We start from the raw sequence: 17,043 nt of genomic DNA, 5'->3' as shown, positions 1-17,043 counted from the left end.
GGGGGGGGGGGTAAAATGAATATGGGCTGGCTTGGAGAAGGAGTTCCAAGGTGGTAAATGAGCCCTGGCTTGGCTTTAGCTGTATTCTGCACAACTGGGTTTAACAGTTCCTACCCAAGGGAGTATCACTAAATAATGAAATATGGTGTAACAGAAGGAGTATGGCCCTAGTTTCTTCCTTATCCCAGGGCCTTGGCATTCAGTTCAGCTCACTGGAACATCCATAGGTTGTAGGTCAAGGTGGATGATCTCTCAGACTCCCCTTGCTCTATCTGGCAACAAGGAAATCTTAAGACTGTTAAGACCAGCATAGAAGCTAAGAGATCATGCCAACTTCAGCCTCTGGGTCCTTAGCATTGATTCTTATAAGGAAGCGAGCACCAGTGTGATGTACCCATGGGCAACACTCAAAGAAGGTGCCACCTCTGCAGCCTCCCCACCATGCAGAGCATATGAATGGCACTGGCTCTGTTCTTGACCTTGATCTGGGGACTCCTATATCTGACAGTTTCCATTTTAGTCAGGGACCACTTAGTGCCAAGAACAGGGGTAGTTTTTGTTTGTGTGTTTGTTTTTTGTGGTTTTGAGACAGGTTCTCACTTTATAGCACTGGCTGACCTAAAGCTTACTATATAGACCAGGCTGTCCTCAAATTCACAGAGATCCACCAGCCTTTGTTTTCCAGGTGCTGAGATTAGAGGTGTAGACTACCACACCCAGCAGAACAAAGGGTCTTGCTTTGGAGTGCCTTGAAGCAGCTCAAATCCACCTCATGTGAGGTTTATTCCCTCACATTCTCACACACACGTAAGTGTGTGTATACACCAAGCCTCTGGTATCAGGCTCTCCTCTTGAGCTGCCTTCTTTTCTCAATTCCTCAGGACAGCCATGGTACAAAAGAGTCACAGTAGCCACTTCTCACTTGCCTTTACAATTCAAGTACCAACTAGTAAACAAGACCTGCCACTTCCTTCTTCCCAGCTCACAAGAGAGTACGTCCTCATGCTTCCCTATAACTAATAAACAACCTATTAAGAATCCAGTGTGAGCCCCTACTGTGGTCAGAAGATAGAGTAGGCTCTGACACCCTGGCCCAAAGCCAAATGGGTTCATTGAAAGTTGGCTCCCCTAAAGAAGAGTGTGGAGACAAGTAGGACCTTATCTTTAGGTTTTACAGACCTGTCTTGGCTTGAGAGCATTTCTCTAAGATGAAAGAACAACAATAATAAATGCCAAGTTAGTACTGGAGCAGCTACACAATCTGCCTCCCTGCAACATGGGCCAAGTTCCTTCGCAGCATTTAAAATTGGAATAAGTTAAGGCTTGAACAAAAGTAGAGTTAAGATCCATGATGGGATGAGATCCTGGCTCTGTTACTCCCAGTAGTATGACCACTGAGATAACTGGGAATCCCCAGTTCCCATCTGGGAATCAGTGAGAAGAGTACACTGTAGGGAGGTTGACAATGAAATGAGATGATATGCCAACCTACAACTGAATGACATGTAGTTGGCCCTCTGAAAATATTTGCCAGAATTTTTGGCTCCTCCTTCAATATCTACCCATCTATCTATCTACACACACACACACACACACACACACACACACACACACACACACACACATATGAATGTTTGTATGTATGTATGTATGTATGTATGTATATATGTATATATATATATATGTACGTATGTATGTATAATTATTCTTCCAGCTGTATCTGACTCTCTGACAGACACAGTTCCATGATTTAAGGCCCTTGAGAATGTAACCTTGGTGACCAGGAGATTTACTCTTTGTTTGCTTGAGACAAGGTCTTGCCAGGTAGTCCTGCCTGGTCTTGAACTTAATATGTAAACCAGCTTGACCTTCAACTTGGTTGGGTGAAAGGTGGGAGCCATCATATCTGATTTGAATGTGGAGGAGGTTCTAATTACCCCCATAAGAATTCTCAGATTCCTTCTGTGCACAGGTTGCTCTTCTTGAAGTTAAAAGCCCAGAACGAAAGGGAGAAATTTGCTTTCTGCTCCATGAAGGGCTGTGAGAGAATCAAGATTAAAGCTCTGCTCCCGAGGAATGCAGGCATCAGCGACTGCACAGCCACTGCTTATCCCAGGTTCACTGAGAGGGCCATAGTGGACGTGCCTATGCCCAGGAAGCTCTTTGGGGCTCAGCTGGTAAGTAGCCATGCGGGCTGGGCCCGTTACCTATAGGAGGCTCAGACAGCTCAACTTATCTTTGAATACTTACTCAGTTCCAAGACTCACTTCTGAGTCAAGGCACAGAGCATATGAGAAGAAAAAGCACCCAGACCTCACAGCCTCGCAACTGTCCTGTGTTTGTTTTTCAGAAGACAAAAGACCACTTCCTAGAAGTGAAGATGGAAAGTTCCAGGCAGCACTTCTTCCACCTTCGGAATGACTTCGCTTATATTGAAGTAAGCAAAGATTCTGCAGGTGCAAGGCTGCTCACTGGCATGGAGTAGATGCATTAGCTGCAATGGTCTCTCTGTGACACAGTACATAATCAATGATGACTGATGGGAGGAAAGAGTTATGTTGGTTCATGGTTTCAGGGAGCTTTGGTCCATTGTAGTGAGGAAGGTATGACAGAATAGGCCAGTTCACAAAGGCCTGATGTCATAGTTGCTTTTCTAGTGCTGTGACATTTATCACACAGTGTGACTATTATCACACTGATTACCAGATGGGAAAATTATCTCAGAGAACCAACTACACCACTGGGAGTAACACAGCTGGGAGTTTTTCCATCTCACCATGAATCCTAACTCTACTTTTGTTCAAGCCATAACTTATTCCAATTATAACAAAACACCACAACTAAGGAAGCTTATACATAAAAGTGTTTAATGTGGAGCTTACAGTTTTAGATGGCTTGAGTTCATGATGACAGCAAAAAGGTATAGTAGGAACAGCTGGGAGCTTCCATCTTGATCTACAAGTAGGAGGCAGAGAGAGACACTGGGAATGGCAGAGACTCTTCTGAAACCTCAAAGCCTGTCCCTAGTGATACACCTCCTCTAACTAGGCCACACCTCCTAACCCTCCCTATTGAGTTCCACCAACTGGAGAACCAATCATTCAAATATATGTTACTATGGGGCCATCTTCATTCAAACCACCACACCTGCACACATGGCAGAGGCTGTTGACCTCATGGAGGACCAAGAAGAAATGAGAGAGGCAGGAAGTGGGGACTAGGACTAACTTTCAAACACTGACTCATAGTAACCGACTTCTTCCAGCTAGATTTTACTTCCTAAAGGTTCCATGCATGCCTAAAACTTCATCACCAGGTAGGGAGAAAGCATTCAAAACATGAGCCTGTGGGGGCATGTCAGATTAAACTCTAAAAGGTGGTATTGTGATAAGTTGCCCCAAGCTGGATGGGTTAAAACAAAAGAAAGTTATTCTCTTTCCATTTTAGAAGCTAGAAAGCTTCCTCTAACTTCTGATGCCTCGAATGGACCTTTGGATTAGAGTTACATCACTGACATCTCTGTCCCATTTTCATAAGGCCCTCCCTCCTTTGAACCTATCTCCTATCTCTTACCTTTCTTCCTAAGGAGCCCCAGCATTGGATTTAGTCCTACCCCAAACATTCTAGATGATCCTGCCCTGAGATTGTTAATATATGTGTCATTAAAATATCTTCAGAAACACTATTTCTAGATAAAATAAAACCCAGAGGTTCCTAGTGGCCATAGCTTTTGGGAGGTCACTATTCAAACCTACAGAGAGCACAGTTGGAAGGGGTGTGAAGGGTTCTCCTAAGTTGAACAGCTGTGTAACCAAACTCTGTCCTTAGTGTCTACATAGGAAGGATCTCTCACTCCTCTGTCGCTTTGGCCCTGCAGGTAGACGGGAGGAAGTACCCTTGCTCAGAAGATGGCATCCAGATAGTGGTGATTGATGGGAGCCGAGGTCACGTGGTGAGCCACGGTAGCTTCAGAAATGCCGTTCTGCAAGGGATACCCTGGCAACTCTTCAACTACGTGGCAGCTATCCCTGACAAGTGAGTCTATGTCTCAGTTTCTGAACTGTCCAGTGACACAACAGATTCCTGGCTAGAGCCCAATCTCTCAGGCCCAACCCCTCATGATTCTTGCCAGTCAGGATGATCTGTGCCTACAGATTGGGTCTACTGGGTGGAGAGAACTTCATGCCTGTTGCTGCGCATGCTGGAGGCAGGTCTGCTGTGGATGTAGGTCAGGCTGAGGCAGAGAGGAACGCTGCCTCACTCCTTGGAAGGCTGCCTGACCCTCTGCCCCCATCACAGCACTCTCTCCCAGTGATCTCATCCCCACCCACACCTCCAATAGGATCCAAATGCTGGTGGCCTTCTAAAGCTCCCCAGCCTGGATCTCTTTCCTAAACCCCAGACATTCATATCCAATGGCTACTTCAAGGTTGCCACCTAGATGTCTTGAATGGAACTAAATGCTCATCCCTTTTATCTTTTGACCCTCCAGATATGCCCTCTTTCTGTTTTCTCTAAATTGTCACCCATCTAGATGTTTGGACCAGAATCAGAACTTAATGCCGAGTACCTCTCTTTGACCCCCATATTCTAACACAGTCTAAAAGAGTCCATTGCCCTCCCTCCTGGTCCCTCCCTGGTGTTTTCTTTGGCCCTGTTCTATCACTGTTGGTCAACCAACACCATGACCCTAGGTTCCTGATAGAATCTTTTCTTCCCATCTCCCATATTGGAAGTTAGCTTGAATGCTAGGATGCTCTGTAGCCTCTCCTCATTTCCTTCTGCCCGTTTCCTCCTCACTGACGTTTTTTTCCCCATCTATCCACTGTTCTCCACTGGAGCACTGCTTGAAACAGAAACAGACGCCTCAAATGATGCCTTATCATGGAATCAGACTTCCTGATGTTGACTCCACAATAGACTTACTTATGCATGTTCAGTCTCTGAACTACAATGTGGGTGTGGAAATCTCTCTGGAGCCACAAGCTAGTGGAAAGCTTGTGCAATTCATGTGGCACCTGTCATCCCTAGGTACTTAGTAAATTGTTAATGAGTAGAAACAAGGACCCTTCAGGATGTACTCTGAGGAGGTAGGGGGACCTGGGACTGACTCAGTGTGTGATTCTGGAGAATAGGTTTTTGCTCAGTCACATGATGTATCTGTTCTTCCCACACTCAGTGCTCCTTTCACACTATATTTGTATGTATATATGTGGAAGTGAAGGTGCACATGCATACAGGGATGTTCACACATGTCTGCAGAAGCCAGAAGACAAAAAGCCCTGGGTGTCATTCTTCAGGCACTTGTTTTTTGAGAAAAGGTCTCTCACTAGTCTGGAAGTTTTCAAGGCTGTCCAACAAGCCCTGGGGATCTGATGCTTGTCTCCACGTCCCTGTACTGGGATTACAAACACAGGTGCATGCCACCACACCTGGCTTTATTTTATGTTCTGGATTCTGGGTACCAAACTTGAGTCCTTGTATTTTCAAGACTAGCACCCCTTAATGACTGAGTGACACCCTCCCCCAGCCCCACACTCTAGCTCTCAAGTACAGATTCATACAGAAGAAATCTGACTTTCCAAGCTGGGAACGTACATTAACCATCTAGAGATCAGTAGGTTTTGGGCCTTTTTGGCCATGGGCCTTTTCTTGAAATGAAGCAGAGTACAGGAGCTGAGAGTGAGAAATAGTTCCTAGAGTTCTGTTCAGAGCTGTGTGGGGTTCTTTGCAGCCCTTGCACATTCCTAGGAGAAGTGAGGATGGTCTGAGTGGGACTTAGGCTGGCAGTAGATACACAGACAGGATACACAGCTCAGATACAGGAGCTCAGATACACAGACACCAACCCCTCCCTAGCCTCCTGGGAAGCAGCAGCTGAGTGGGAGGGAGAGGTGCTTCTGTTCTGTGGCTCAAACCCAGCCTAGGCCTTATCCCAACCTCCCCCATCCATCCACAGGACCACCACTGGCCATAGGGTCCCAGTCGTTCACACCTCAGACACTGAGGAGAGCTCTGGAAGTCCCCTCTGACCTTCCACTTTTGGGAAATTATGTCAGGAGGTACAGGGGCTAAGTGGTCAAGAGGATAGTGTACCAGACAGAGAGATTGTAATGTGAATCAGACAAGGAGGCTGCATGACAAGGAAGCCTAGCTCCCTGTCCCTGAGTATATGACCTTCCTTTGAGTGCACTAGTTCAGCCATGGGCCTTCAGTGTTTATTCTCGTCTGAACAAAGGGTAAATTTCCTCTTGGGAGCAGAGCCTGGATCCACCCCAAGGATGTGTTAGCAATGAATCCTTTCTCATTAATGGGCCTCACCTTGCCAATCCCTTGGGCCTCCTCCTCTTAGCCTTCTTAAAGAGCCCAAGACAGCCTCCCCACACCCCTCTCATTGATTGGTCCTTACGGTGCACTAGCCCTTTGCCTGTTGACAGCCTTCCTTCTGCTTCCAGTGGGACAAAACCAGGGGTAATAGCAAGTTCCAGAATCCCATACAGTTTTTCCATGTCTGTACTGTGGTCTGTGGTTACAGAATTCCACTGAGATGGGAGTTGGAAGCCCCATGGAGCTTCTGCCCTGTTTCTGTTCGGAGGGTGGTGCTCACTCCCCATGTCTGGCCTAGCATGAGTCTGCCACCACAGAGGCTGTTTTCTTAGCACTGGGGGCTAAATGCAGCTCAAGGGAGGAAGAACAGACTTCCCAGCTCAACTTTTGCAAAATTGGGTTCTTCTGGCTCCTGCCCGCTTCCCTCCTGAGCAACCACTCTAGGAAGCCCTCACAGATAATGTGTAGCTGCTCAATCTCCCATTGACAAAATCAGGCAGGCAGATCTTGCCTGACCAGAGAGGGTGGTGACACATAACAGCCATTCGGGAAATGCAACAAACTAAACAGTGTCCTTCCCAGAATGCTCTCAAACTGGGCCTCACTCTTCCTGTAGCTGAGAGGAGGTTGGGCCACACAAAGCTCAGTGCCTTCTACAGAAACCACTAAAATACACATATGGGCTCCATGCTTGCTGCACATGTGGGATGAGAGCTCAGATTCCAGAACCAGTGTAAAAAGCCAGCCATGGGCCACACCTATGCCTGCAACCTGTGGGAGACAGAGACAGGGGACTGCTCAGGACTCCCAGCCTAGCAGAAGGTTCAATGAGAGACCCTGGATCAAGAGAATAAGGTGGAGGGGTGGTAGAGCTGGATGCTTGACATCATCCTCTGGCCTCTACATGCACATAACACCCGGAGATCCACACAAAAAGGAAGACAGGAGGAGAAAAAGAAAGAGAGAGCCGGGCAGTGGTGGTGCCTTTAATCCCAGTACTTGGGAGGCAGAGGCAGAGGCAGGAGGATTTCTGAGTTTGAGGCCAGCTTGGTCTACAGAATGAGTTCCAGGACATCCAGGGCTATACAGAAAAACCTGTCTCAAAAAACCAAGAGAAAGAAAGAAAGAAAGAAAGAAAGAAAGAAAGAAAGAAAGAAAGAAAGAAAGAAAGAAAGAAAGGGAGAGAGAGAGAGAGAGAGAGAGAGAGAGAGAGAATATGGGTTACACTGGAAAGCTAACGTGGCCTGGTCACTGTTCTTATAAAGTCAGATGTGGTCCTGTGGGAATGAAGCTTGTAGGCCAGAAGGCCTGCTATGAGAAGGAGAAGGCTGCTGGTCTTTATGAGCTCCCAAGTAGAGCCACTGCAACAGGTCTCTAAGGCTCCCTGCTGTCCAGCACTCAGTGATAGCTTTGTCTTTTGATGGCCGCTTCCTCCTCTTTCCTTCAGCCCCCATTTCCTTCATTCTTTCTTTGCTCCCTTCTGGCTGCCTTGTCTTTCACCTTCCTATTGGTTTTTATACCAAACACTATTGAAATGATCTGAATTAAGAAGTACATATTAGGGCTGGGGAGATGGCTCAGTGGGTTAAGAGTACTGACTGCTCTTCCAAAGGTCCTGAGTTTAATTCCCAGCAACCACATGGTGGCTCACAACCATCTGTAATGGGGTCTGATGCCCTCTTCTGGTATGTCTAAAGTGAGCAATGGTGTACTCATATACATAAAAAAAAATCTTAAAAAAAAAAGAAGTATATATTAGCTGGGCAATGATAATGTATGCCTGTAATACCAGCATTCAGAAGGCAGAAACAGGCAGATCTCTATGAGTTTTGAGAGCATCCTGGAATTACATAGTAAATTCTAGACCAGTCAGGACTCATAGTGAGACCCTGTCTCAAAACAAAATAAAAAATAATCAGAAAGGAAAGAAGGAAGAAAGGAAGGAAGGGAGGAAAAGAGAGAGGAGGGAGGGGAACAAAGGGAGGGACAGAGAGAGCGAAGGGCAAGAAGGAAGGAAACAGAAATGCACAGAACAATGAAATAGCTTTGAATCTTATGAGAAATGTATCTCAAGTGGAAAAATGCAGTATCCTAAATAAAGCTATTTTGAGAGAGAAAGAGAGAGAGAGAGAGAGAAAGAGAGAGACAGAGACAGAGACAGAGACAGAGACAGAGAGGGAGAGAGGGAGAGAGGGAGAGAGGGAGAGAGATAAGAGAGGAAATGCCTATGAATTCACACTGTGCTGGTATAGCACACGGCTGTTGGTATAGCACCCTGAGTAGAATGTTCCTCACATATTCCCTGTCCTGCCTGCTAGAAGACATTTAAAGCGGTGAACCCTGTCTAAGCTTGAGAAGGCCACAGAGACCAGATGTGGGCAGATGCTGGTGGATATTTGCCGTTGAAAGGAAAGAATATGTTGGTTAAGATGGAAGGAGGGATATCCTCTCTCAAATCCCTGGCCAGGCACTGGCACTGCCACCTCAGGTCCTGTCTGAGGCCAACATCCCTCCCACACATCCCTCGATGGAGTTTGCTCTCATTCCTGTCATCTGACCAGTCTCTTCCTCTTCAGTTCCATAGTGCTCATGGCATCAAAGGGCAGATACATCACCAGAGGCCCATGGACCAGGGTGTTGGAAAAGCTTGGGGCAGACAAAGGTCTCAAGTTGAAAGGTAAGTCTGAGAGGAGGTTTAAGTGACCTCAGAACCAGGACAGATGTTGTGGAGATGCCATTATCCTTTGCTGCATCTAGGATACTGTTTCCCACTAGGCTTGGGTACAGCCCCCAAACCCACGACATGGTCAGTGGCCTCCTGGCCTAGTACCACATGCTTACCATCCCTGCACTAAAGCACATTCATTTTTCCTTATGACCAGACACTGGTAGAATACTGCTAGAGCTATTTGCCCCTCTACTCCTCACGTGGCCCTTTATTCAACAAAAGCATCACCAGAAACTGCCTTTGTCTGACTATTCAGCCTGGCCAAGGGTCTGCATCCTCCCCACAAGTCCAGATGATGCCTGTTTTTGCAGCATCTTTACAGTTTGAAAATTCTTTTTTGTCTTCTAAGATAGGAAAAGAAGAGAGATTTAAATCCCAGAGAATTGTTTATGGTCATACAAGTCTTCTGCTATGAAACCCAACCCAGACTTCCTGGATATGCTGGATAAATCTAGCCAGATATAAATATCCACATGATGCTCATTAGTCATAGATTGTTCAGCAGAAGGCCCCAGGGACGTATAAATGAGAGAGAGCAGATGTGTGGATGGTAGTGACCATGACAGCTACCATTTGATGCCAGGCTCGCACCTTGTTGAACTTGCAATAATTATCTTGTGCATTCACAAATAACTTGAGCAGCAAGGATAGCTCCCTCCACAGAGGAGGGAGAAATCTGCAGTTACATAGTGAGGTGCTTTCTTCAGCTAGGCTATGGTTCCTGAACCAGGTCAAGCCTATCTGTGTCCTGATTATGATAAACATCAAAATTAGCAGCCTATCATGCAGATATTTATCCCAGGTAGCCAGAGAAAAATCCAGAAAGATACAAGCCTGTCACAGCAGTCAATAGAGAATCAGGGTCATTTCCTGCAAACCCCAGGGCTATTTGGGTGCTTCTGTGTGTTAAATTAAGATGCTGTTGCCAAAGCCTCAGATAGACGAATATCAAGTGGTACTTGTCCAAAGTTGATAGATGTACACTGCTCCCCAGCGTGGGCCACTCCTGAGTATAGACATGGACCTCTAAGTCACTGAAGTGCAGGGCAGAGACAGCACAGCATGCAGCATGGAAGCCTAAGGCCTGGACTTCTACTCAATCCCATACTGTGTGTCATTTATCTTGGGACAGTCCTTCACTCCTAGAGCTTAGATCTTGAAGACAAATGACACCATTTCACAGGTAGGATCTCAGGATATAGCGACTTTCTGGTAATCATGAGTCAGCTAGAAAGCAGGCAGGAGTGCTCGAGCACTCTTCCCACCCCAGTCTCCCTGTCCCCTGCAGTGCATAGGTCTCCTGTAACATACAGAGGCTTTACCCTACTGAGGCTCAAGAGTGATACCTATAAGCCCCATACAAAAAGATACCCAATCCCAGCACCTGCTGGGCTGAAAACTTACTGTAGAGGGCCAGATCTCGATGTCACTAGGAAGGGATTGCTCTCTGGGGACAGAGGATGCTGAAGGGGAGTGCAAAGGCCTGGCTCGCAGCAATTCTCTAATAGCTTCATGTTTTTCACCCACTTGATTCCTCACTTTACAGAAAAGATGGCATTCGTCGGCTTCAAAGGCAGCTTCCGACCCATCTGGGTGACTCTGGAGACTGAGGACCACAAGGCCAAAATCTTCCAAGTGGTGCCCATCCCTGTGGTGAGAAAGAAGAAGCTGTAAGGAGAGTTGCCACTTGGTACCACCCCGGGCTGGACCCCTACAGCAGCCGGGGTCAGGATGGCTAGGTCCCCTGGTTCTCAGCTCTGCTGGGCTAAGGGACAGATATCAGAGACCTTGGTGCTGCCACCTGCCCCTACTCAAGTCTACCTGCAGCCCCTGGGCAGTGTTGGCCGATGCTACAACATCCTCTTGGGTGCTTCTTTCCTATCTGTGCCTCATCGGTAGGCATGGGGACCATACAAAGAGATCTGGGTTTTGCTGGCAGCAAAGGACCATTTGGGCAGGAGTCTGAACCCACCTAGGAGATGGTCTAGATAATGGGACCACTCACAGATTTTCAGTCACTTTCAGATACATTAAGTGGCAGATGGAGGGAGTACATGTTTATTCCTGTAAGTGAGGGTACGGCTTCCTGGGTTTAGGAGCTGGCATACAGACAGAGCTGTCCAGCAGGGCAGACTGCACTGGGAGGAGATGGAACTCTGTCTACAGGGAATCGTTTTTCAAGAGACTTCAGCTAGCACACTGAACGGGAACAGGGACTAGGTGGCTCCTGTTCATCCTTCCTGAGACTGCAGAACTCTACTGTGGTTTGCTCTGTGCCTGGAGCCCATCAGTAGAAGTAATCATTGTAGCTGTCATCTCCACTGAGTGCCCTGGATACAGAAAATGGAGAGGGGAGAGCTCACACCCGGGGGTCAGCTGGTGACAGACAGCCAGGTCTCAGCACACTTTGATACACTTTGAGAGAGCAGAGGTGGACTGGAGGAGGGAAACCTCACCACACCCAGGAGCATGGGGAAGGCTTCTTCTGGGAGGACTCCCACCAGGACAGAGATGATGGAGAGAGAAGAGGTGGCCTCTGGCATGGCTCAGAGGTGAAGGCTTTCCTGCCACCACCTGAGTCATGCTAGGTCACCTCTTGCCCTACTGTGGCTGACCCACTTGTGGTAGAGAAGCAGGGTCTGTGGAGAGAAATGGACTGAGTTACAATGCACAGAGCCATGTTCAGATGGGTCTCCAGCCAGGCCCCTCTGACTCTGTGAAAGGGTGAAGTTCATAGACCTGAGGCTCTACAATGGGTCTCCAGGGCATTTCTGCTAGGAGCTGAGCAGAGACTCTGGGAAATCTGAGCATGCTCACACCACAGTGAATATGGAAAGGACCTTGGGGGCTCTCGAGGGCAATCTAGTCCAGCATTTTGTACCTACATCTGAGGAAAATGGTACTTGAGCCACACAGCCGGGTCTGTAAGCCCCAAGCTCAGCAACCCACTGCCACACCACACTGCCTCAGTGGCTAGCCTGGGGTGTCCAATATTCCCAAGTAGCTTTTGGAAGGGAGCATATCCCTTGGAATGTGGAGAAGAGGGCCAGAATAGAATGGCCTTTTGCAAAGGGCTTTTCCCTCTTGCCAGTCAGTACATACTGTCCACTCTCCTCTGGGCAGCAGCCCTGCCACTTTCTTTATACTGCCGGCCACACATGGGCATGGGCTACTCATAACTGTGGAATTCTCTTGGTGCCACCTTTTTCCACAGTGGTGCTGGTATGCCCAATGGATAGCATCAGGATATGCCAATGTGCTTCTGCTGGGCCAGTTGGCTCCCTGTGGGGATCTGAAAGCGGTTGGCTCCAGTCCAGGGTCTTTCAGCTTGTGTTCACTCTGTCTGAGCAAATAGCTTCGATGCCCAGATGAGTGGAAACTATCCACGTTCAATGTTTCTTCCGAGACATCAGGGTTTCTCTGTGTTTCATGAATGGGATTGGTCCCCTTTCCTTCACAACCACAAACTCTTTTTTTTTTTTTCAAAAAAGACTTGCTTCTGTCCCCTTGTCCAGTGGTGTCAAGGAGCCTTAGTCCCAGAGTCCACTCTCCAGGTTGAGCCAACTCCCAGGGGTCTTTCCCACTGACTGGGTCTTCCAGCTACTGGGAGGTGGCTCTGGGACCATGCCTCTTAAAACATAGTGGTTTCAGTTGCCAGTGTCAGAGGGGAGACCTCTTCTGGGGAGATGAGTGGGAGGGGGAGGGGATAAAAGTGACCTCATGTTTTTGTTGTCTAAGTTTCATTGACTTTTCAAGGCGAGGGTCTCACACTGTGAACCACTTAAGACTCAATGACTTTCAGGTGGCCATGAATGTTGAATTGTCTTTGGCTCAGTTCATTTCTGCAAATACCTATTGGAAAGTTCTCCTGGTTGTACATATGTTGAACAGTACAGGGTTCTGTACTGAAAGCGTTCTTTCCTAAACTATTCACCAAGAGTCGTTATACAGGCATTTTCTTGGTAACACAAAAGTCTTTCTTGCTTAGAAAGTTGCTCTTGTCCTTTCTGTTTGTCAGCATTGCCACTGAGTCAGGGGCCTTTGATTGAAAGGCTCATCTGTCCTGTTGGCTTAATTGCTGGCCCTTTCTTGTGAATTGGATGCACAGCATGTTTTGTATGTAAATGTTCTTTAAAGGTGTCACCATGAACAAAGGTATATTTTCTATTTATTTATTATATATTCACTTCAAGAAGCCACTGTCAGAGAAGTGAAGAGTCATCTTAAGTATTATTACATTAGAGGATGTCCTTTGAACCACCGTGGGGGAGGAGGTGTGCCCAGAGCCAAGGACATCAGCTCTGGTTTGGAAAAATCCTGCTGTACCATATTAAACCTACAAAGGATGCCATTGTCTTGTCTGCTTGTTTCATTTTCTGGTATAGTGGGCCCCATTGTTAAACCAGTCATCTAGAGAAAATATGATAAAAATCTCCTGAGTTTACCCCGCTTGGTTCCTAGTCTTATTCCCAAGACCTACTTATGTATGAGAATCCCACCTTCGCCCATCCCACAGCAGTACTGAGAAAAGCAGATAGAAGGGTCCACTAGCAGAGAAGATGCCTTTCATGTGACCAGGCAGGACAGTGCTTGCCTCATCCTCATGTCCCTAACGCATCCTGATGCTCTACCGTTCTTACTGGAGAATCTAGGGAAAGTATCAGGGTCAGGGCTAGACAACCCAGGTTCTGACCAGACGACAAACTCTGGGACTGAGAGGAGCATGGGCACAAAAATAGAGAAGCAAGTCCAACCTGAGCTCCAGACAAGGGATAGGGATAGAGGTGGGATGGGCTCAGGAGAAGAGTGAAGGAAGCACAACCATCGGAGCAGAGAGAGATGGTCTGGACCACTTGTGGGTACTGACATTTAATTAACTTAAGAACAATTTATAATATAGTCCCATATCTGCACTGGCCACATTGCAGATGCTGCACTTCCACAGGAGTCTAGTGTCCACCATCATGGACTGCATGGATATAGAACATGACCACCATCAAGGGAAGGTCTTCTCTTGATGCCGTCCAGAAAGCTGCTGATGCTTACAGATTGGTATCTTAAAAATGTATGCCTCTAGAGTAGGCAATAGAGTGTGAGTGTGAGTGCAGGTATATACAATTCACTCAAGGGAGCTAGCACCAGGCTAGTGGTATTAAGCTGTCAATAAATAGTTAATTAGATGATCTAGTCCTGGATAGACTATATAAACAATACAGTGGACAGAACAGGGCCCAAGATTTATGGAAATGTCATCATTAAGTATGAGGGCTTATGTCTGTAATCCCAGCATTGAGGAGGAGGATGCTGGAAGACTGTGAGTTGGAGAACAGTCTGAACCACAGACAGCTTACCTATAGTTGCCTCTACAGTACCTCCTGGGTGTTCCTGGAGACTATTTCAGGAGCAACAAAACATCCCCAGGATCCATGCTGGTCATGTGTTGCTTCTTTTACTTTGAATCTTTCTGGGAGCTGCACAGTCCTGTTTTAGGCCCATGAGATGGTCCAGTAGGTAAAGGTGCTTACCTGGTGACCTAAGTTTGATCCACAAAACCCATAGGGGAAGAAGAGAACCAACTTTTGAAAGTTGTGCTCTGACCTCTACACATACACTGTCACACAGACATGTACACGTACAGACACACAGAGACATACACACAGACATACACACACAGATATACAGACACACAGGCACATACACACACACAGATATACATGCAGACACACATCCATACACACACATACATGCTCACAGACATACACAGATACCCATACACACTATAATAAATACATTTAATTTTTTAAAAAATAGACCTCTTCTGAAGAAAAGAAAGGATACAGAAGAGAAGGAAAAGCAGAGGAGCAGGGGAGCAGAGGAGAAACTTTAGCATCAGGAAGCAATCACATTTGTACTATGCCAGACGCCATGCACAAAAAGCAACATGAAAGAGTAAAATATGCCAGGGCATGCCCAGGGAGGGGTGTAGCAAGATGCTTTAAATAGGGAGGAATTTTTGTCATCTAGAATCATCAGGAAGGTCAATGGGCTGGGCAGGGATACCAGAGTTCACCTAGGAGTTATGTAGAACGAAAAGGGGGGCCTTTTACAGTCTGGCCAGGGTTTGAAGACTTGAGGCTGAGCATATAACATGTTACCTTGCAAGAGGGAAGGTGGGGAGGTGGACAGGGCCAGACGAATGATGGAGCTGATGATGGGGGTAGAATCCCTGAGATTTCTCAGCCAATTCTGTCCCCTTTCTCTCTCCCTCACTTTAGTAGAGGATTAACTGAGATAGTTTGCTATATTAAACAGTCGCTAAGAGAGAAGTAAGAGTGTTCCTGTCAAATTAAAGACTTTCACAGCAAACTATCAAAATTTGCATGGGATTTGGGAATTGCTAGAGTATTGTAAATGAAACATATTATAACACTAGCAAGTAGTTTTATACTGTTTGGCTTATTTGGAAGATAATGTAAAACACCTTTTTATTTTTTTAAATTCATACACTTTTTTTCCTTATCAACTTAGACTATCATCCAACTGTACAAATAAGTGCCCAGCCAGTCAATAACAAAGACACCTGAGAGAACTGTAGATGACTACCATGCTCACATGGATCCAAAGAAGCCATATAGGTGGCTCCTGAGAACCTTTGGTTGCTTCTGATACAGTCACCAGGTCCCCACAAACAGCAAATGTAGAGGCATTAGGTAAGCTCTTTGCCGCTGTTTAGATAGAGCAGGGAGGCAGGCTGACTGGCTGACTGGAGATGCACTTGATGCCACCAGCCTGGGGGAAGCACTGATGAAGGCTCAGAAGGACATTGCCTCCTGAGAACCCCAAGATACAGTCTAGAGATAAAAAGGGCGGGACAGGGGGAAACTTCCTGCAGGCTGGAAGGAGTCAGTGAGGGTGAATCACTTGGGGAGACACGGCCTGGCCTTAAGTGGTCAAGAAGCTAGGAGCTAAAGGCATCTACTTAAATGTATTGGCAAGCCAACCAAAGAGCTCAGAAGAGTCTGTCCTCATTACTAACAGGACATCTTGGCTCAAAAGTATCCTTATGTGGCAAATGCCCGCATCTCCATCCCTAATATTTACTTACCTCCTGTCACCAGATTAAGTCCCAAGTGTATATAACTTGCCTTTCCCCTCCACCTCTCATCTCTCCTGGGCTTATGGGTCTCTGTCTCCTCTACCTGGCAAACACCCCCCATTGTCTCCCACCTTGCCCATGAGAATCACTCTGTGGGGCTCCACGAAGCACCCCAGCTCAGCCCTAGGCCCAGAATCTTGGGGTTTGCAGCTTCTATGAGCTGTCATTTATCCATTCCCCCACAAGTGGTGGCCTCCTGCAAACAGGGGCCATCTGTCTTTCTTATCTAAGGGAGTTGTCAGGTTCCACACACAGGTTCCCCCTGTGTGGCAGGGGGTGTTGACTAGATTTCCCTTTGGTCACTACCAGTGACACCAGGATCCTACTAACTCCTCAGGTCCCCACCTGGCAAGGTGGGAAAGTAAGAGGCTTCCTGTTTTCCTCACAGCAGGCAAAGGAATGGGATATGAAAGAGGAAGGGTATCACCTCATGAAGAAGAGAGGTTCCCATGTCCACAGACTGGGTTGAAGGTGAGAAAGAGAGAGAATAGGGGAGCAGGGAGAAATGCTTCCCTGCTCCCAGAAAACCCCAAGAGCATCTATGAGAATCAAAAATGTTTTCCAGAGAGCTCCCAGAGCTCTGCCTGCAGCCACTGCTTAGCACCAATGTAAGGAATGCAGGCTCTTGGGACTGAGCACTTAGCTCAATAGAAGAACGCTTGACCTGGGTTTGGTCCCCCTGCACTGAGAAAAAGAAATTCAAACTCTCAGCACCCTCTGCCGTGGGCACAAAACATGCCACATTATATTTTATTTGATTTAAAAGATTTCTCCAAGGAGCTGGCTTGCTCTGGAAAGTACTTATATGTGAACAGGGGAACCTAAATGCAGA

At 46.9% G+C, this 17,043-nt stretch overlaps 1 protein-coding gene across 3 annotated transcripts in view; it reads left to right on the top strand.

The window, feature by feature from the left end:
- Positions 1–13,406, top strand: part of Cemip (cell migration inducing hyaluronidase 1) — a 157,755-nt gene extending 144,349 nt beyond the window's left edge. The window contains exons 25-29 of one of the 3 annotated variants that reach the window (XM_031387227.1): positions 1,973–2,177; positions 2,354–2,437; positions 3,878–4,035; positions 8,904–9,004; positions 10,602–13,406. In XM_031387227.1, the coding sequence (XP_031243087.1) occupies positions 1,973–2,177; positions 2,354–2,437; positions 3,878–4,035; positions 8,904–9,004; positions 10,602–10,729 (676 nt within the window). In that variant the 3' untranslated portion in view covers positions 10,730–13,406. Of the gene's footprint in view, positions 1–1,972; positions 2,178–2,350; positions 2,438–3,877; positions 4,036–8,903; positions 9,005–10,601 lie in introns of all 3 variants that reach the window. The other 2 variants (XM_031387226.1, XM_031387228.1) reach the window with 2 other exon arrangements.
- Positions 13,407–17,043: the final 3,637 nt, after the last annotated feature.

This window comes from Mastomys coucha, unplaced genomic scaffold, assembly GCF_008632895.1.
Source record: "Mastomys coucha isolate ucsf_1 unplaced genomic scaffold, UCSF_Mcou_1 pScaffold21, whole genome shotgun sequence".
Taxonomy (NCBI): domain Eukaryota; kingdom Metazoa; phylum Chordata; class Mammalia; order Rodentia; family Muridae; genus Mastomys; species Mastomys coucha.
This window is presented reverse-complemented; position numbering and strand designations above follow the sequence as displayed.